This window comes from Salmo salar, chromosome 01 (assembly GCF_965601325.2).
Source record: "Salmo salar chromosome 01, fSalSal1, whole genome shotgun sequence".
NCBI classification, from domain to species: Eukaryota; Metazoa; Chordata; class Actinopteri; order Salmoniformes; family Salmonidae; genus Salmo; species Salmo salar.
Window position 1 is genome coordinate 93,107,398 of NC_138291.1, and position 21,860 is coordinate 93,129,257.

General features: G+C 43.5%; 2 protein-coding genes across 2 annotated transcripts in view; both read right to left on the minus strand.

Annotated features, from left to right (window-relative positions):
• Nucleotides 1–9,068, minus strand: part of LOC106610207 (kinesin-like protein KIF19) — a 96,949-nt gene extending 87,881 nt beyond the window's left edge. The window contains exons 1-2 of the mRNA XM_014209412.3: nucleotides 8,538–9,068; nucleotides 3,016–3,096 (exon numbers count right to left, since the gene is read on the minus strand). Coding sequence (XP_014064887.3) covers nucleotides 3,016–3,096; nucleotides 8,538–8,576 — 120 coding nt within the window. The 5' untranslated portion in view covers nucleotides 8,577–9,068. The remainder of the gene's footprint in view (nucleotides 1–3,015; nucleotides 3,097–8,537) is intronic.
• Nucleotides 9,069–9,995: 927 nt separating this feature from the next.
• dnai2b (dynein, axonemal, intermediate chain 2b) lies at nucleotides 9,996–20,647 on the minus strand. The gene is made up of 13 exons (XM_014209393.3): nucleotides 20,494–20,647; nucleotides 19,659–19,849; nucleotides 19,151–19,312; nucleotides 18,580–18,701; nucleotides 16,419–16,561; nucleotides 15,991–16,104; nucleotides 15,272–15,411; nucleotides 14,926–15,048; nucleotides 14,528–14,751; nucleotides 14,208–14,343; nucleotides 13,872–14,018; nucleotides 13,453–13,671; nucleotides 9,996–10,846 (listed from the first exon to the last, which is right to left on the minus strand). Exons 2-13 carry the CDS (start codon nucleotides 19,839–19,841, stop codon nucleotides 10,814–10,816), a joined length of 1,746 nt encoding a protein of 581 aa, XP_014064868.1. The 5' UTR covers nucleotides 19,842–19,849; nucleotides 20,494–20,647; the 3' UTR covers nucleotides 9,996–10,813.
• Between the last annotated feature and the right edge of the window lie 1,213 nt (nucleotides 20,648–21,860).

A 21,860-nucleotide genomic window follows, 5' to 3' on the forward strand; every position in this document is an offset into this window, starting at 1 on the left:
GAACCTGATTCACCTCCAGAAATGGCTCTGCTCGCTATCCTCGTAACAGGTGGACTAGGTAGAGTAGGGCTGTGGCTGGGAAGCTCCAGAGAGTAGGTGGCAGGCAGCAGGCTTAGCTTCCCTCTAAAGCCCCTCAATGTGCTCATCCACAGAGAGAGTGAGAGAAAGCAAGAGAGAGAGGGGTGGTGGGAGCAGGCCAGCCACCAGCACCAACCTAATCGGTCTCAGCATGACCTATCTGGAGGGAGGGAGGGAGGGAGGGAGGGAGGGAGGGAGGGAGGGAGGGAGGGAGGGAGGGAGGGAGGGAGGGAGGGAGGGAGGGAGGGAGCAGAAGGCTTTATTCTTAGTCCGTCAGCGATTCAGTGTGTTTATGTGTGTGTTAGGGGGTGGAAAGGTGATTAGAGGTGTGAGTGTACTACTCTACCCAGAACCACTCACAAAATGTTCCCATTCTTTCACCGTACCTTTGTTTTTCTAGAGCATAACATCAACCATGTATGTCAAGTTGATATTGTTTTATTCTACCAATGAGAAAATAGTCACCAACAATGTTGACAGAGCTGTTATAAAGGGAAAGGAACATTGGCGGTACCTCGCTCTCCAACTAAGGTGCATGGATTAAACAAAATAAACACACAATGAAAAAAACAGTTCCATAAGGCATCCAGGCTAGACAGAAAATAACCACCCACAAAACACAAGTGAAACAACATCAACTAAATATGGCCTCCAATTAGAGACAACGACAACCAGCTGCCTCTAATTGGAGGTCATGCCAAAAAATCCAACATAGAAATAGAAAAACTAGATTTAACCATAGATATAGAAAACATAGATCCTAAACCAAAACACACAAAACAAACACCCCCTGCCACACCCTGACCATACTATAATGACAAATAACCCCTTTTACTGGTCAGGACGTGACAAAATGGGTGATGACAGACTTATTATGAGAACCATAGAGATCATATCACTCACTTATGCCATTTAAAGGATCTCTATGATGTGAGCCATATGAAATCTTTCACCAGAATAAGCCATGTTATCCTAGCCTGTGCCTGAATGCTGGTCTGTTTCTGGTCTTGAGCCAAGTCCTTATGGAGTTGTCATGCCAAGCCAAACATGAGAACAGCTGCCTAGTCCCTACAGTAAATCACCCGTTAAGACTTGGACAAGCTTAGAACGCCTCATCCAAATCACAGTCACAATACCCGTCATCATCATTTTCACCCTCCTCCTCATCACCATCAAGTGGTCTCAATGAGGGACACACCTGGAGGCTTCTAATTGGCTCCAGATAAATATGCTCCCCAAGGACCCAATAGGAGCACTGCATTTTCTCTGTGCTGCATATCACAGATTAACTTCCTGGGTCATGCTTATCAATTAGGAAAATTCATGAACTGAATGGAAATAGAACGCACGCCAACTCCCAACTCCATAGAGACTGAATACCTCAGGTCAGGTGTGTGATCTGGCCAGAAGACTTGTTAAAGGCCATCTGAGATGTTCTCCATATTGACAACAACACAATAAACTCACAATAATATTCTCTATGTTCATAATAATGTCAGAATGATAAATTGTGGGTCTCAAATTGTGGCTTCATCAATGACAGGAACATTCAATTACGGCACAAAGCTGTTTCACACACATCATGTCCTCCATTGCTACAGTACAGAACTGTCTTGGCTGCCTCCTTTCTTCAGAAGGAATCCAATTTCCTTCCTCTATCAGAGAAGTCTCTCTAAGCTATAACAACCCACTGAGTCACCCAGTGGATGGAAGCACAACACTTAGAGCCATCCGCATGTGTCTCACACACGTCTCACACGTCTCAGACACAGACACATCTCACACGTCTCACACACAGACAAGTCTCACACGTCTCACACACAGACACGTCTCACACGTCTCACACACAGACACATCTCACACGTCTCACACACAGACACATCTCACACACAGACACACACGTCTCACACACAGACACGTCTCACACACACACACGTCTCACACACACACACACGTCTCACACACACACATGTCTCACACACAGACACGTCTCACACACACACGTCTCACACACACACGTCTCACACACACACACGTCTCACACACACACACGTCTCGCACACAGTCAGTCACGTCTCACACACAGACACACACGTCTCACACACAGACACATCTCAAACACACGTCTCAAACACAGACACGTCTCACACACAGACACATCTCACACACAGACACGTCTCACACACAGACACGTCTCACACACACACACACACACACACACACGTCTCACAGTCAGTCACGTCTCACACACAGTCAGTCACGTCTCACACACAGACACAGACGTCTCACACACAGACACGTCTCACACACAGACACGTCTCACACACAGACACGTCTTACACACAGACACGTCTCACACACAGACACACACACACACACACACACACACACACACACACACACACACACACACACACACACACACACACACACACACGTCTCACACACAGACACACGTCTCACACACAGACACACACGTCTCACACACAGACACACACGTCTCACACACAGACGCACACCACACACACAGACACGTCTCACACACACAGACACGTCTCACACACAGACTAGTCACACACACAGACCAGTCACACACACAGACCAGTCACACACACACAGTTATCCACAGCACTTGGTTTAGACCAGCCATACTGTGCTGTAATAAGTGAAAAGTGCATGCACCTGCAAATTCATTATAAATGTGTGACTGGATGCAAGAGAGAGGACTGAAATGGAAACAGATGTGAGCACGCACATCACGCTGCTTTTTTAGAGAGTACCACGCCTCACAAACACACGTGACTGTCCTCCATCATGCGTCTTAACCGATCGTGCCACCTCAAAAGCTAGCTAATGAGGCGACGTAAGCGGAACACTTCAGGCTTAGGAGTAAGTTTCACACATCCTCATGTGCTACACACACACACAACCTCTCACCTGGTCATCCAATCGGTGGGCCACTATAGTGGCTGCCTCTTCCTGCTCAGAATCACTGAGGGGTCTGATCCTCAGAGCCACCTGGGAGCGAGAGACAGGTAGAACACCACAGGGTTAGAGAAAACAGAGAGAGGGATAGGGTTAGAGCTTTCACAGAGAGAGGGATAGGGTAAGAGCTTTCACAGACAGGAATAGGGTTAGGACTTTCACAGAGAGAGGGGCAGGGTTAGAGCTTTCACAGAGAGAGGAACAGGGTTAGAGCTTTCACAGAGAGAGGAACAGGGTTAGCGCTTTCACAGAGAGAGGGATAGGGTTAGCGCTTTCACAGAGAGTGGAACATGGTTAGAACTTTCACAGAGAGAGGGATAGGGTTAGAGCTTTCACAGAGAGAGGAACAGGGTTAGAACTTTCACAGCAAATGGGCTGGGTCCTGGTCAAAAGTTGTGCACTTCATAGTTAATAGGGTGCCATTTGGGACGCATCACATTAACAGCATCAAAGAGATTATTTATTCACACCACAGCAATGGCCTTGATGTCATTCACTAGTCCACAAGAGCAAAGGATAAAGTCAATTATCATTGTCATATAAGCATGAATAAATGTAACTTTAATAAATTAAAACTAATAATTCACAGTTTAATCATTTAAAAATCTTTTATAAAGTACACCTTAGTCATGTGTTACTGTTACGCTGTATTTTTAACACAGTAACTTTAACTCTGTAAAGTCACTGTGACATGTGCCTCTCCATCTATTGTCCAAGCTCTCTCTCTGTCAAAACACTCTTCACGGCAGGGAGCTCAATTATGGCCTGCACTGCAGGGAGGTGTTTTTGCAGAAGAAAACCTGCTCTCTAGATTCAGTATAATTACTATCATAGCATGGAGGGACATTATGACACTCAGATGAGACAGACCAAGTTATAGACTGATACCCCATCCACACATGATTAACTATATGATAATCAGGGCAGCAGCGGTCTCTGAGTTGATACAGTCATACTGAATAGGCCACCTGGTGTGTACTGCCGGATTGATGTAATTGTAGAGCGGTGGTGTTGTTTGTTACTGAAATAGCCAACTAATGTTATTAGTTACAAAGATGAGGCATTACCATTTTTAGTGGGTAGATAATATGGCAAAGATTTGGACGATACATCCGGGTCTTGACATACAATGACGGATATGAATTAACACTTTACAGGACCATTCAGTCATACCACCTACAATAAGGATTAATAAGGTTCCTGGCCATGGCCAGTGCTGTGTGCTGTGGAGCTAGTCAGTGTACGACATAGTGGACAAGACAAGAGACGGGGGAAATGAGTTTTGCCATGTGAATAATTCAGATATGGTATATTACACTGGCTGGAATACTGGGAAATAATCTATTGATTTATGACATGGAAGGTCAATGGAAAAGGTGAACAAATGTCTCCATATGTGACTGAGGCAAGAGGTACTGTAATAAAAAAGTTGCTTTAGAATAAGTAATGCTGTATTGTCATGTAGGATATAATACATGTGTATTATACTTCATTCTTATCTTGAATGTGGGATATCTATATAAAATGCAAGCTTGAGTGGCATTCATTTTTTATTTATTTTATATTTCACCTTTATTTAACCAGGTAGGCAAGTTGAGAACAAGTTCTCATTTACAACTGCGACTTGGCCAAGATCAAGCAAAGCAGTTCGACACATAAAACAAAACAGAGCTACCATGGAATAAACAAACATACAGTCAATAATACAGTAGAAAAAAGTCTATATACATTGTGTGGAAATGAGGTAAGATAAGGGAGTTAAGGCAGTAAATAGGCCATGGTGGCGAAGTAATTACAATATAGCAATTAAAACACTGGAGTGATAGATGTGCAGAAGATGAATGTGCAAGTAGAGATACTGGGGTGCAAAGGAGCAAGATAAATAAATATGGGCTATGGTGCAGTGATCTGTGAGCTGCTCTGACAGCTGGTGCTTAAAGTTAGTGAGGGAGATATGAGTCTCCAGCTTCAGTGATTTTTGCAGTTCGTTCCAGTCATTGGCAGCAGAGAACTGGAAGGAAAGGCGGCCAAAGGAGGAATTGGATTTGAGGGAGATCAGTGAAATATACCTGCTGGAGCGCGTGCTATGGGTGGGTGCTGCTATGGTGACCAGTGAGCTGAGATAAGGCGGGGCTTTACCTATCAAATACTTGTAGATGACCTGAAGCCAGTGGGTTTGGCGATGAGGGCCAGCCAATGAGAGCGTACAGGTCGCAGTGGTGGGTAGTATATGGGGCTTTGGTGACAAAATGGACGGCACTGTGATAGACTGCATCCAATTGTTGAGTAGAGTGTTGGAGGCTATTTTGGAAATGACATCACCGAAGTCGAGGATCGGTAGGATGGTCAGTTTTACGAGGGTATGTTTGGCAGCATGAGTGAAGGATGCTTTGTTGCGAAATAGGAAGCCGATTCTAGATTTAATTTTGGATTGGAGATGCTTAATGTGAGTCTGGAAGGAGAGTTTACAGTCTAACCAGACATCTAGGTGTTTGTAGTTGTCCGGTCCGGTCAACAGGCCCTCCGATTTGACACACTGAACTCTATCAGAGAAGTATTTGGTGAACCAGGCGAGGCAGTCATTTGAGAAACCAAGGCTGTTGAGTCTGCCGATAAGAATACGGTGATTGACAGAGTCGAAAGCCTTGGCCAAGTCGATGAATACGGCTGCACAGTAATGTCTCTTATCGATGGCAGTTATGATATCATTTAGGACCTTGAGCGTGGCTGAGGTGCACCCGTGACCAGCTCTGAAACCAGATTGCATAGCGGAGAAGGTACGGTGAGATTTGAAATGGTCGGTAATCTGTTTGTTAACTTGGCTTTCGAAGACCTTAGAAAGGAAGGGTAGGATAGATATAGGTCTGTAGCAGTTTGGGTCTAGCGTGTCACCCCCTTTGAAGAGGGGAATGACCACGGCAGCTTTTCAATCTTTGGGAATCTCAGACGATATGAAAAATAGGTTGAACAGGCTAGTATTAGGGGTTGCAACAATTTCGGCAGATAACTTTAGAACGAGAGGGTCCAGATTGTCTAGCCCGGCTGATTTGTAGGGGTCCAGATTTTGCAGCTCTTTCAGAACATCAGCTATCTGGATTTGGGTGAAGGAGAAATGGGGGAGGCTTGGGCGAGTTGCTGTGGGGGTGCAGGGCTGTTGACCGGGGTAGGGGTAGCCAGGTAGAAAGCATGGCCAGCCGTAGAGAAATGCTTATTGAAATTCTCAATTATAGTGGATTTATCAGTGGTAACAGTGTTTCCTAGCCTCAGTGCAGTGGGCAGCTGGGAGGAGGTGCTTTTATTCTCCATGGACTTTACAGTGTCCCAGAACTTTTTTGAGTTTGTGCTACAGGATGCAAATTTCTGTTTGAAAAAGGTAGCCTTAGCTTTCCTAACTGCCTGCGTATATTAGTTCCTAACTTCCCTGAAAATTTGCATATCATGGGGGCTATTCGATGCTAATGCAGTATGCCACAGGATGTTTTTGTGCTGGTCAAGGGCAGTCAGATCTGGAGTGAACCAAGAGCTATATCTGTTCCTGGTTCTAAATGTGATTCACAATTTTAAAAAATTGTATATATTTTTTTTTTCTCACATTTTCAAACAGTACATTTATATTGTCCAACGGGCCTATACATTTGGTTGAGGTTTTTTTCTTGCCAGAGTAGCCTCGTTTTCAGTGGCAAAAATACATTTAAACCATCTAGTGTTCAGCGAAATAACAACACAATGTCAATTACAGGTAGCCTAGTCAAATAATTAACATCCAATCACATTAACCGTTACTCTCTCACCGGAAACCTTCACTCTTGCACAGACATTTAGAAACGAAACATGACTGTTTGAAAATAAGCCACGGGAGTTTTTTGAGCGAGAATAAAGAAGATTTTCAAGTAGTAAGACATGTATAAAAGCATCAGATACCATTAATAAGAAGGGGCTAGAAGCCTCTTATATGGTGAGCTACCAAGTGGCTGAGAGAGGCAAGCCCCATACTATTATGGAGGACTTAATTCTTTCGGATATGGCTGGGACAATGCTGGGAGAAAAGACCAAAACAACTATACAGACAATGACTTCATCAAACAACACTGTTTCACGACGCATCAGTGCCATGGCAGGAGATGTTTTAAAACAATTACTGCTTCGCATACAAGCCAGTGAATTATAAGCGTTACAGCTGGATGAGTCAACAAACGTGGCGGGCCTGGCACAGCTCCTGGTATATGTCCGCTACGTTTATGGGGGGGTCAATTAAGGAAGACATCCTCTTCTGCAAACCACTAGAAACCAGGACAACATGAGAGGATATTTTTTAAGTACTGGACAGCTTTGTGACATCCAATGGACTTTGGTGGTCAAGATGTGTTGTACAGTACTGATGGCGCAAAAGCCATGACAGTGAGACAGTGGAGTGGTAAAGCGCTTGCAAGCATTTGCTCCGACGCCACTTGGGTACACTGCAGCATTCACCGAGAGGCTCTTGCTGCCAAGGGGCTCTTGCTGCCAAGGCCCCTGAACTCTCTTTTATTTTCTGCATTATGCAATGATATGGGCAGCGACCATGTAACGCTTTTACAATATACAGAAGAAGTGCGCTGGTTATCAAGGGACAAAGTATTGACACGTTTTTTTTTTACATTGAGAGACAAGTTTAATGTTTTCTTTCCTGGCCATAATTTTCACTTGTCTGACCGTCTGGGTGATGTTTTTTTCTATCCTGAATGATCTGAATCTAGGATTACAAGGACTCTCCGCAACTATATTCAATGTGCAGGACAAAATTGAGGCTATGATTAAGAAGTTGGAGCTCCTTTCTGTCTGCATTAACAAGGACAACACACAGGTCTTTCCATCATTGTATGATTTTTCGTGTACAAATGAACTCGAGTTTACGGACAATGTCAAATGTGACATAGCGATTATGTGCGCAATTATGGGTGCGCATTTATGAAGGTACTTTCCCAAAACGAACGACACAAACAACTGGATTCATTATCCCTTTAACACCCTGGCCATCCTACAATCTAAACTTGATGCCCTCAATCTCACACAAATTATCAATAAACCCACCAGGTACAACCCCAAATCCGTAAACACGGGCACCCTCATAGATATCATGCTGACCAACTTGCCCTCCAAATACACCTCTGCTGTCTTCAACCAAGATCTCAGCGATCACTGCCTCATTGCCTGCGTCCGTAATGGGTCTGCGGTCAAACGACCACCCCTCATCACTGTCAAACGCCCCTTAAAACACTTCAGCGAGCAGGCCTTCAGCGAGCACCCCCGACGGCATTGCGCGTACACCAGTTTGGGAATATCTGGCCTACAGTAGTCTACACAATTATCTAGTCACACCTTCCACGTGGCATTCAATTAAAATGTCCCCATAAAGGTAGGCTATATACTACACTACTGTTCTCGCAGCAATAGTAAAAAAGCGTAGGCAGGCTACGCTAGAGTATCGTACTTACTGTCAGTTGGTGGTCCTTTGATTCGCCTGTGTCATTCATGTTCACTGGTGGCTGGAGTATCCTCGATTGTTAGAAAATAGTGCCCGTCTATAGGCAACTAAACTGGACATCGGTCAGACATCCTGCTCAATACCTGCACGACCCCTCTCCACCCACCTGTATGGCTTGTCCAATGTCGAACTCGATTGACGATGACAACTAGCCTACAAACCTCTACCTTTCCGCAAAAATAGTTATAATTTATTTACGGTTAAATAGACACCTATCGCCAAAAGTGCGCTCTTACAAAACAAGTCTGATATAACCGCGTAAAACGAGTAGCCTACATTCCGTTTAATCTATCCTGTTTATAGAAATAAGTAGGTTGTTCTTTCGCCCATGTCTTTGAAGACATACGAGGATACCGACGATGCGGACGGAGAATGGCAGGTGTCCACTGTTGACTTCCCTTCTCCTTCCCTCTCCCCTTCGCTTCTTTCATCTGACGACTCGTGTGTTGTTCCTGGATACCCTTAGAGATCAGTAGGTAGTTTAAACAGACAGGCAGAGGTGCGTAAAGCAGCTGTTTCTTCGATTTGTCGCGGCCCAAGGACGACATCTGGTGGATAAATCGATGGCGCATAGAATTACACTAACATCTCTCCAAATAACGGTAACCCAATTGCTTGCCCTCAATACTAAATAGAACTTTGACTGTCGTTTCCAGACTAAAATATTAAATTCTAACATACGTTTATAGAGCTAAATGAAATGGCAATTCTCATATTTGTTTTATGCGGTATTGTAACTGATTGAAATGCAGCTGGGTCTACCACACAACCTGATGAGCTGGTGAAACGAGAGGCCCCTGACTGCAGTGTGCAGTTCGGGGCCGGGCTACATGTGGGCGGTGTCAAACGCGTTTAACCCGAACCCTTCCCGTCTCCTTCAAGGTCAAAGAAGTTAAGGTAAACTTCGAAGGTATCAACAAAAGCGAATCTTAATCGAACCTAACCTACATTAATAAAAATATAAACAATAGAAGTGAGACTGTCATTATGCATAATGTACTACCGCACCAGTGTCAGCATAGAGTTAATTAGCACCCATTTGCACGTGAGCTAGCTAATTGCTCACAATGAGGGAATCTTATTTGGACAAATTTGCCTACTTGAGCAGTAAGCCTAGGTTTACATGTACAGTTATGTAATCGATTTGATAGTTGATTTTCTGTCTTCAATGTATGCCTTGTTTTTGTCTACTGTGTTAATTGTTTTAATTGTGTTTTGTTTAGTTGACATTGAAGTCACCTGAGTCTCTGATCTCTTTACTGGAGCTGGTATAACTTAATGTACAAAGCACATTCAGCTTGTCAGTATGTCTATATTGTATAGTCTGTCTCCTTTCTCATGAGTAAAGTAAATAGCATTATAAATTAGGATAGGTAGTAACTGTATATATATGCTCAATGAAATAATATTACAAAGTTATAACATTTATCAACACAATTTTAACAGTACATGACATACATAACACGTCTGTTGTTCACTGCAACAATATCAGTAGCTTGTCCTGAAGCAAAGTGTTACAACACATCTGCTGGTACGACTTTATATAATATTTCTAACGATCTTCAAAAATGAAATACATTTGTATTCAGTGTGACTGTCAAACCTCAGATGGACAGCACAAAAAAAATGGTTGGGGTAAAACATGGGCAGCCCGAATCGCACACTGCAGTCAGGGGTACTTGGGTGAAACTGCATACCAAACTGCATACCAACCAAAAGCATCTCCATCCCAAATCTGGAATGGTAATGGTCCATCTATGGGTCCTTTCCCTCTATCCTCAACAAGGTCTTCAGTGTCACACTGCACTCACTTTGAATAAGTCAATGTTATAATTAATGAGTCAGACAGTGCAGCCTGTAATGTGCTCTTGAAATTGCACACAAATAACTACAATCCACGACTCTCTGACATTCATTGAGGCTTGGCATATGACTCATTTCATACAATGTGCCCCCCGTCTTCATGATTTCTACAAAGGAAACAAATGTCAAAATCCCAAGACACATAGCAAAATACATTTCCTTTAATCAATGAAGACAACCCTAATAATGATTTATAAATAACAATAATTAAACAGTACCTCACTCCTGTTAATGAGTTCCGCATGACTCACTGAGAACGTCTATTTCTCTATTAATAGAAAATGCCTTGCTGTTTTTATTCGATTGATTCAAGATTACATTTCAAACAGCATGTGGAACATGGTGCTGTTAAGGTGTTCTGTCTCAGACTTCTTTCTCTTCACACACGTCTTTCTCCTGAGGGGCGACACAATGATATTACAGCATCAGTTTGAGCACAGAATCTACTGTATGTATCTGTAAGTAATTGACAATTACATTAAAAGAAAACATAGCTTTTTAACATCACGGAAAGGTACAAAAAATACCAACAATTATAAAATATTTCCATCATCACTGGGGGGAAAAAATTGCATTTGGGTATTTACAGGTTGAGTTCTCTCTCTCTAGACGAGCTAACAGTAGCTTTTTATAGTCCCCAATCTTAATGGGCCACTGGACCAAAACAAGGGGCAATTTGTTACCCCTGGACAAAGAGGTGCAGCTACATTTGACAGGTAACTATCAGTGGTGATGTCATACAGGCAGGACTTCAGTAAAAAAATAAACATGTTGATTTTACTGAATTGTCAGCTGTGTCATACGGCTATAGATTTTAAACAAAATCCGGACCTCCTCACCAGCCCCCTCTAAATGTATAAACCCTTGACAACGTATATCAAACAGGAACTTTAACTGCTTGATATAACTTGTCACTCTGACATGAGCCTCTCTCCAGCTATTGTCCTGAAGTTCTCAAACATCTTCACGGGAGGGAGCTCAATTATGGCCTGCACTGTAGGCAAGAAAACCTGCCCTCTAGATAGTTGAATTACTATCACAGCAGGGAGGGACATATTGACACTCAGATGAGACAAACCCATGTAGTGATACTTCATCCACACATGATCAACTATAAGATCGTCAGAGCCGCCATGGTGCACAGAACATAGCGTCTGAGTTCATGCTGTATATAGGCCACCTCATGTGAATGTATTGCCAGATGAATGCTATAACAGGCTGGTGATGTTTGTTATGCTACTGAAATAGCCAACTAATTCAGTCATAAGACATAAACTCAGCAAAAAAAGAAACGTCCTCTCACTGTCAACTGCGCTTATTTTCAGCAAACTTAACATGTGTAAATATTTGTATAAACATAACAAGATTCAACAACTGAGTATATGTATATATATATATATATATATATATATATATATATATATATATAAAATATGTAAATATGTAACTGAGAGATAAACTGAACAAGTTCCACAGACATGTGACTAACAGAAAGGGAATAATGTGTCCCTGAACAAAGGGGGGGGGGGGGGGGGGGGGGGGTCAAAATCAAAAGTAACAGTCAGTATCTGGTGTGGCCACCAGCTTCATTAAGTACTGCAGTGCATCTCCTCCTCATGGACTGCACCAGACCTGCCAGTTCTTTCTGGGAGATGTTACCCCACTCTTCCACCAAGGCACCTGCAAGTTCCCGGACATTTCTGGGGGGAATGGCCCTAGCCCTCACCCTCCGATCCAACAGGTCCCAGAAGTACTCCATGGGATTGAGATCCGGGCTCTTCACTAGCAATGGCAGAACACTGACATTCCTGTCTTGCAGGAAATCATGCACAGAACGAGCAGTATGGCTGGTGGCATTGTCCTGCTGGAGGGTCATGTCAGGATGAGCCTGCAGGAAGGGTACCACATGAGGGAGGAGGATGTCTTCCCTGTAACGCACAGCATTGAGATTGCCTGCAATGACAACAAGTTCAGTCCGATGATGCTCTGACACACCGCCCCAGACCATGACGGACCCTCCACCTCCAAATCGATCCCGCTCCAGAGTACAGGCCTCGGTGTAACGCTCATTCCTTCGACGATAAACGCAAAACCCGACCATCACCCCTGGTGAAACAAAACCGTGACTCGTCAGTGAAGAGCACTTTTTCGGTGTTGGGTGTTGTGCCCATCGGCGACGTTGTTGCCGGTGATGTCTGGTGAGGACCTGCCTTACAACAAGCCTACAAGCCCTCAGTCCGGCCTCTCTCAGCCTATTGCGGACAGTCTGAGCACTGATGGAGGGATTGTGCGCCTGGTGTAACTGGGGCAGTTGTTGTTGCCATCCTGTACCTGTCCCGCAGGTGTGATGTTCTGATGTACCGATCCTGTGCAGGTGCTGTTACACGTGGTCTGCCACTGCGAGGACAATCAGCTGTCCGTCCGGTCTCCCTGTAGCGCTGTCTTAGGCGTCTCACAGTACGGACATTGCAAATTATTGCCCTTGCCAGATCTGCAGCCCTCATGCCTCCTTGCAGCATACCTAAGGCACGTTCACGCAGATGAGCAGGGACCGTGGGCAATTTTCTTTTGGTGTTTTTCAGAGTCAGTAGAACGGCCTCTTTAGTGTCCTATGTTTTCATAACTGTGACCTTAATTGCCTACCATCTCTAAGCTGTTAGTGTCTTAATGACCGTTCCACAGGTGCATGTTCATTAATTGTTTATGGTTCATTGAACAAGCATAGGAAACATTGTTTAAACCCTTTACAATGAAGATCTGTGAAGTTTTTAAAAGATTTTTATGAATTATCTTTGAAAGACAGGGTCGTTTCTTTTTTTGCTGAGTTTATAAACAAATTAATAATAACCCACTGGGCACAAACTGGTTTAATCAACATTGCTTCACATTATTTTAACAACAAAAATCAATGGATGACGTTGAATCAATGTGGAAAACTGATTGGATTAGTAAGAAGTCATCAACCTGAAGGAAGTTCAGAATGTAATTTTTTTTCTTCTAACCTTTTTTTCATGCTCCTTAGCTCTCTTCTTCAGCTCAGCTTCTACTATCTCATAGAACTCTGCCTCCGTGCGAGTTGCTAGCTCCTCGATGCTCTCTTCTCCGTCGCCCTCCTTGGTGTCCTCGTCCTTGCTCTGCTCCGAGCGGCTGCGCTCCTTCAGACGCATCTCACGGTGGCGCGCCTCCAAGATCTTCTCCCGTTTGGTCTCCCGCTCAAACATCTGACCAAAGACACACAGAGTCAATTCAATAGTATAGATAGGTGAGGAGAGAAAATAATAGAATAGAGCTGGGCAGGGGTAGCCTGTTCCCAGATCGGATTGTGTTGTCTTGCCAACTACTATGGTCAATGTCACACCACAATGATCTGGGACCAGGCTAGGGCAGAGATGGATGTTTTGAGGTAGAGGGTGTCTCTCACCGCAGTGGCTAGGGCCTTCTCATTCCTCTGGAGGGTACACAGCCCTGGGGAGATTTCCAGCAGGGTGGCAGTACCCAGCTGAGAGCCACAAGCCAGGAAGCGCCCGTTATCCTGCACCCGCAGGCTGTACAGAGCCTCATCACACACCTGGAATACAATAGAACTGTCTATCCGATGGCGGACATTTTCTTTGGCATCACCATACAAGAACTCTGCCAACGATAACAACCCAACACAACAGAACAGGGTTTCCCAGGGTCATTTAGGCCTGGCAGGTGTTGAGTGAAGGCTGGACAAAGTGTTTTGAGAATACAGACAGGTGTGGAAGGGACATACTTTTACACTGAGGGTGGGGTCGTTCTGTTTGAAGAGGAAGTCCCAAACGTCTAGCGTCCCGTCCATTTTGACGGTGAAGAACACAGAGGGCCGTACTGGACTCCAGCAGCCATCTGACAGATAGGCCATATGGTATCTATGGCAACCAACAGAGGTCATTTTACAATAGGTCAATATTACAGGAGGCGAGTTGTATGCCAAATCACAGCTTATGTGTATTAGAACCTAAAGAGTGTTATGAATCTATCAGAACCTAAAAATACTTTTGAATCTGTGAAGTAGCTATATCATCTGCTTTATGTTTCAGAGGGACCCTTTACTTTGTCCACATGATGGACGACTCCTTGATGTCTTCGGACCAGATGCGGGCTGTCCAATCGGCTACGGTCAGGAAGTTCTTGGGGAAGAAAGGGTTCCTTTGCAGGGCGTAGATTGGGCCGTGATGACCGCTGTATGTACACACTATCTTCTCTGCCGGTGTCTTGGCCTTGCGGTTACAGGAGACCACCAGCCCTTGCTCTGTCCCCACCATAAACTTTGTGGGCTGAATAAGAAGAGAAAACATCATGTTCAATTGTAGGTCTTACTTTTGTACAAATACATAATATACTGGATCTCCTACTCCAGGTGATACAAGAAGATGTTAGGCTGATCCATACTCCTAATTCATCGACAGTGAAACAACAGAGGGATATTCCAGTCTAGAGATCCTCCTCACCATAGTGGTCTCAAACTCCAGTGAGATCGCACCCAAGGCATTGTCCAAGTTTCCCTTTTTGTTGGGGTCCAGTACCAGCCTCTCTGTAGGCTCACTCATCTTACGGATGTCCCACCACAGCACCTTATAGACAGAGAACAGGGGTCAACTCAGTCTACTTGCCTTCAATAGACGTCTGGGTACGACCAAATGGCAGTTTAAGGTCAGAGAAAGTGTACCCATCCCAGACCAAGAGTATCAGACTTCACTGCCCATGAGCGTTTTGTGCTTCCCTGACCTATTGTGCCTGCTTGGCTTGAGAAAGGTTAAGGTGACAAAGGCCTTTATTGCTTCAGGTTTGGCTCACCTGGCCGTCCGTAGATGCAGAGAAGGTATCGGTTCCTGTCTTTGACTGCAACCAGATTACTTTGTAGACAGGGTCTCTGTGGCTGTGCTCTATTGTGGACATTTCCACCGGCTGGCTCCCTTTGCGAGTGTCCCAATAAGCTGCTCAGACAGAGATATTTTACTTAGTGTACATTCACAAACACACATGAAAGCGGGCACACGCACACACAAGGTTTGGTGGTCAATTCCATTTAATTTCAGGAAGTACACTGGAATCCCAATTCTCTTCAATTAGGAACATTTGGCATTGGAATTTGGTTTACTTCCCGAATTGACTGGAATTTAAATGGAATTGAACCCAACTCTTACACAAGCGAATATAACACACAACTTAATATCTGAATTTCATATTGAGCTGTCAAAGCCTGAACAATATCCTGAGGCAATATACTTCAATGTGTAAATAAGAGAGCATCCGCACAAACCCATCCAGACCTGGACTTACATAACTCAAAGCATTATGACATTTCCAATAGAAAAAAACGGAATATTAATTTTAAAACGGTAAGATCCTGGGGTAAATGAGACTAACAGAAAAGAAAGAGGATGAAAGACAGTCAAGAGTAAGATGATGGCCTGACCATACCCCCAATGTTCTGTACAGCTACCGAGCTGACAGGAAGCATGATACTTTCTGGGGAATAAAAGGAGAGAACATTGTGCTGTTGAAGGACGCACCGATCTGGCCATTGTAGCTGCCTCCGACCAGGATGTGAGAGTCTTTGGGGTTGTACTCCAGACAGACCAGTAGAGAGACAGGTTTCAGAGTCATCTCTGGCTTGTTGGGATTCTCTGAAGAGGCAACAGACGGGATGCAATTGATTACTAGACTTCGTAGTCTACATTGATTTTCTCAACAACTAATTAGGGCGGAAAATGTGTTAGTCTCACTGTGACAGCTATTGCAATGATAGTCACTCTGTTAGAAAAAAAATATAAAATGAAATATATAGATTCACGCAGAAACAGTGTTCCTTTTTCTTCATTCTCCCTGATAGTCACCAGTTGAAGTATCCTGGGCTAAGGAATGTTTTGGGGATAAATTAAAACAGATGTTGAGTCTAATAGCTAAAATCAAAACAAAAAAAAAGAAGTATTACACCTACCAATGTCCCATATATATGAGTCATAGCTCATGTCTGGAGAGATGTTCTGGAACCCTAGTGAAGAGTAGGCCACAGCCAGTCTACAGCTGCCATCGGGATGCCAGGACAGACAGGTGGCAGTGCGCTTTATCTCGTTCGGGTCTCTGGAAGATCAAAACACAACAGCGATGTAAAACCACTTAAAGCAGTGGGGACCCCATTTTTTCAGCCAGAATTTCTGGGGACCCCATTTCTTTCAGCCAGAATTTCTAGGGACCCCACCTCAAATCTAATGAGACAACCTTAAACTCTGTACATTTCTATTTTTACATCAACAAAGAACTTTCAATTCATTATATTTTCAAAATGAAAAGAAAACAATAAATACATTTAACTAAAAACATATGTACAGTGCGTTCGGAAAGTATTCAGGCCCCTTGACTTTTTCCACATTTATTCTAAAATGGATTTTATCATTAATGTATACACAATACCTCATAATGATGTAGAAATAACAGATTTTTTGAAATCTTTCCAAATTTATGTCAAATAAAAAAACGGTAAATATCACATTTAAGTAAGTATTCAGGCCCTTTACTGAGTACCTTGTTGAAGCACCTTTTGCAGCGATTACAGCCTCAAGTCTTCTTGGGTATGACGCTACAAGCTTGGCACACCTGTATTTGGGGAGTTTCTCCCATTCTTCTCTGCAGATCCTCTCAAGCTCTGTCAGATCGGATGGGGAGCGTCGCTGCACAGCTATTTTCAGGTCTCTTCAGAGATGTTTGATCGGGTTCAAGTCTGGGCTCTGGCTGGGCCACTCAAGCACATTCAAGCACATTGTCCGGAAGCCACTCCTGCTTTGTGTGCTTATGGTCATTGTCCTGTTGGAAGGTGAACCTTAGCCCCAGTCTGAGGTGCTGAGTGCTCTGGAGCAGGTTTTCATCAAGGATCTGTCTGTACTTTGCGCCGTTCATCTTTCCCTCAATCCTGACTTGTCTCCCAGTCCCTGCCGCTGAAAAACATCCCCACAGTAAGATGCTGCCACCACCATGCTTCACCGTAGGGAAGGTGCCAGGTTTCCTAAAGACGTGACGCTTGGCATTCAGTCCAAAGAGTTCAATCTTGGTTTCATCAGACCAGAGAATCTTGTTTCTCATGGTCTGAGAGTCGTTTAAGTGCCTTTTGGCAAACTAAAAAAAAACGGGCTGTCATGTGCCTTTTACTGAGGAGTGGCTTCTGTCTGGCAACTCTACCATAAAGGCCTGATTGGTGGAGTGCTGTAGAGATAGAACCTTCCAGAGGAATAACTCCAATCTCCACAGAGGAACTCTGGAGCTCTGTCAGAATGACAATCGAGTTCTTGGTTACATCTCTGACCAAGGCCCTTCTCCCCCGATTGCTCAGTTTGGCCGGGCGGCCAGCTCTAGGAAGAGTTGGTGGTTCCAAATTTCTTCCATTTAAGAATGATGGAGGCCACTGTGTTCTTGGGGATCTTCAATGCTGCAGACATTTTTTGGTATCCTTCCCCAGATCTGTGCCTTGACACAATCCTGTCTTGGAGCTCTATGGACAATTCCTTCGACCTCATGGCTAGGGTTTTGCTCTGACATGCACTGTCAACTGTGGGACCTTATATAGACAGGTGTGTGCCTTTCCAAATCATATCCAATCAATTGAATTTACCACAAGTGGACTCCAATCAAGTTGTAAAAGATCTCAAGGATGATAAATGGAAACAGGATGCACCTGAGCTCAATTTCGAGTCTCATAGCAAAGGGTCTGAATACTTATGTAAATAAGGTATTCTTTTTTTTTAATGTGTTTGCAAAAATGTCTAAACACCCGTTTATCCTTTGTCATGGGGTATTGTGTGTAGATTGAGGGGGAAAACAATGTAATCCATTTTAGAATAAGACTGTAATGTGACAAATTCTGGAAAAGGTCTGAATACTTTCTGAATGCGCTGTATATATAATATATTTCTCAAAAACGTTATATTGTCCCATACAATAATTGTTTGGGTTCCACTAACTTAAGAGAGACACCAGACACTGGTAATATAGCCTTAAATAACAATATCATAATTAATGGATTCTAGTGGGCAATAACTACAACCATTTTTGTTGTTATGCAAGTCTAACACTGTTGAATGATAGGTTAATAGAAGTCAGGGAGGCACCTGAAAACATTGATGGTTTTGGCTGAGGGCTGCTCCTCGGACTCCTCCACCACCTCCTCCTCTTCAAAGTACTCCTGGTAGATATTGATGGCATTGTTTTGTTTGATGCAATGCTCCATGTTCTGTGTTAGAATGGGAGGAACAGAAGAGGGCTCTGATCAGAGATGGAAAGGAACACTTGTTATTCTCTCCACCTCTCCCTTTCGGAACTGGTTATTCTCTCCATCTATTAAACTACTGTAGCAGCTAATAAATGTATTTGGGACAATGTAGATTTAGGGTCAGTTAACACCCTTACTCTGTGGAAATGTAGATTTAGGAACAGTTAACACCCCTAGTCTGGAGCAATGTAGATTTAGGACCAGTTAACACCCCTAGTCTGGAGCAATGTAGATTTAGGGCCAGTTAACACCCCTAGTCTGGAGCAATGTAGATTTAGGGACAGTTAACACCCCTAGTCTGGAGCAATGTAGATTTAGGGCCAGTTAACACCCCTAGTCTGGAGCAATGTAGATTTAGGGACAGTTAACACCCTTACTCTGAGACAATGTAGATTTAGGGTCACACTCACACTGCCCAGCTGCATGATAGTGCTGAAATAATGCTCATCTTTCTCCACTTTCTTCCTGAAGCGGATGGTCTGCTCCATCTCCTGAGGGTTGACGTCCTTGGGCCAGCCTCCCTCCACATGGTTTATCCCCCTGGTGTCTGACTCAAAGCGCTCGGTGTTCACCTACAAAGAAAGGGCCAGGCAGGACAGGCAGGATTCAGCACACAGGGCCGTAGTGGCCTGGTTACAGACAGTCTGAATAAATAGTGTTGGAGTGAAATGTACATAGGCTGCCAGATGCTGCTTATTATCTCATAATGATGCAGAAGCTGTTTTTATCTAACAGAAACTTTGCTGATATCATGACACTCAACATACCCAATTAAAATGGATGTGTGTTGCTCAAGTCTTGTGAAATGTTTAGGTTGTGTAATAAACGATAATACACGTACCAGGGAATGATCAAATCTATTTACTTGTCGTACATTTTTATTTTACAACCTGTCACCTGTTAGTCTACAATGTTCACCTCATGCTCGGACATCTCTTGTGTGCACTGTATGGGAACATCGCAAGGGTCTTTCTCAATGAAGTTGGATGCCAGAGAAGGATCAGGGAGGATGTCCACATGCAACTCAGCAGGCCGATCAGAGAAATTACACTGTCGCCCAAACTCATTGCGCTTCTTGGTGTACACATGAACTATCTCCATTGTGAGTGCTATCGGGACATAGATTGGAGAGAGAGGATCGATTCAGGTTAGACTATGGGCCTACTTGTTTATCTACCAACACAAATCAATAATTAGTTCATCTGACGATGGAATTAACACAAACAATAGAAAAAGGTACAGTGACTGGATTAATATTACACCGTACAGGGTTACAGTAACTGCTCTTGATGAAAATAATTAACCCTATTCAAACGGGGAGGGGAGGTTACCTACAATGTGGCAATGTCAACCAAACTGGTGAATGACAGGCTTCCAATCATTCAACATATGTGTGTCAGTTTGCTAGCTTTGTCTCAGTTAACTTTACAATGTAACCAACTTGTGATGGTTAGCCTAAGTAGCTAAGTTGCCACATTACAAGAGATATCTAGTTGGGGGGAGTTCTAAGTGTACTAACGTTGTCGTTAGCTGACTAACATTACTAGTAGCTAGCTAACGTTTACCAGCCTGACGATGCATGGGTAGTTAACGTTAGCTAGATAACGTTAACGGTTAATCAAGCATCACTTGAAACAGAGTATCATGTAACGTCAGCTAGCTAGCTACATTATCTAACATGGCATTCTTATTGTTTTGAATGTTCGAATCAAACGACTGTCAATAAACCGAAATCATAATGAAATATTCCTACCTTTCCTCTTGAGGATACAAGATAATGAAACGAAGCGTCAAAGCTCCCCGCCGTCTCCTCAAATGTTTGGATTTTCCCCACTCTCAACGCAACACAAAACTAGCAGCAGTTTACCGTATCCTAGCAACACATCCCCATGCCCAGTGTGATATGACCGCCCACACTGGCCTCAGTTTGCCCAACGGCTGCTCTGCACAGGAGCTCCGCTGAACCAATAGTCATTGGTGTAACCATACAATTACGTTTAATTGAAGCCCACACCTGTGTGGTTAACCAAGTCGTCATAACATGTACCCAAGGCTTGTGGTCTTTCACGTACACTTAGTAATGCAAACTCAGGGTTGGCCCAGTGGTTGGAGGCGTTGTCACCGTCAGCCACACTTTAATTTTTGGACTTAAAAAAAAGGTGCACCAAACACATGAGAATACTAGCTACACAAAAGTATTTTATTAACTTACAATTACACCCCATATCTGAGGATACATACAAATCAATCACCACTCTCAATGGTTGTAGACGGTGCTACTTCACATGGACTCAAACTGAAAAATAAACCAACATAAAATAACATAACAAAACCCTACAGAATTAAACATTAACTGACAATAGATGAAAACAGAATGTTCATTAAGAGTATGACTATGTTTTCTCAAAATGGAAGACAATTATCATTAGTCAGGTTAAAACTGCTATCTGAACACAATTTCTCCCACCATGATAGTTTCCAGCAATTTCCAAGTCATGACCAAAACTCAAGTTTATATGTTATTATTACAATATACATACAACTGAATGCCATCATATAACAATGGCCTCTGAAAAAAGATCTGATATTGTGGCAGAGCAACTCGGTCCAAAGGGCTTTATTGGTTTAAAACAAGCTACAGATATCGCACAACCCGTGGCACATTGGGACAACCATAAAAGAAAATATGAATACTCCAAAATAAGACAATCTGTTATCGTATAATTTATATACAGAAGTCAAGTTGGTCTGAAACAGACACTACAGTGTATATGCGCTTCAGTTGCTGTATGTGAACAAGTAATATTTGTAACATGTCTTAGTCTGTTCAAATGATGTCTCAAAACATAAAATCCTGTGTCAGACACTGTGCAGGACTTTCTGAATGGAGAAGAGCACGCAACACAGAGGGGTATCTGTGGAAGTTCAGTGTAGGGCATAGTGTTGGGAGGGCATAGTGTTGGGAGGGCATAGTGTTGGGAGGGTATAGTGTAGTGTTGGGAGGGCATAGTGTTGGGAGGGCATAGTGTAGTGCTGGGAGGGCATAGTGTAGTGCTGGGAGGGCATAGTGTTGGGAGGGCATAGTGTAGTGTTGGGAGGGCATAGTGTAGGGAGGGCATA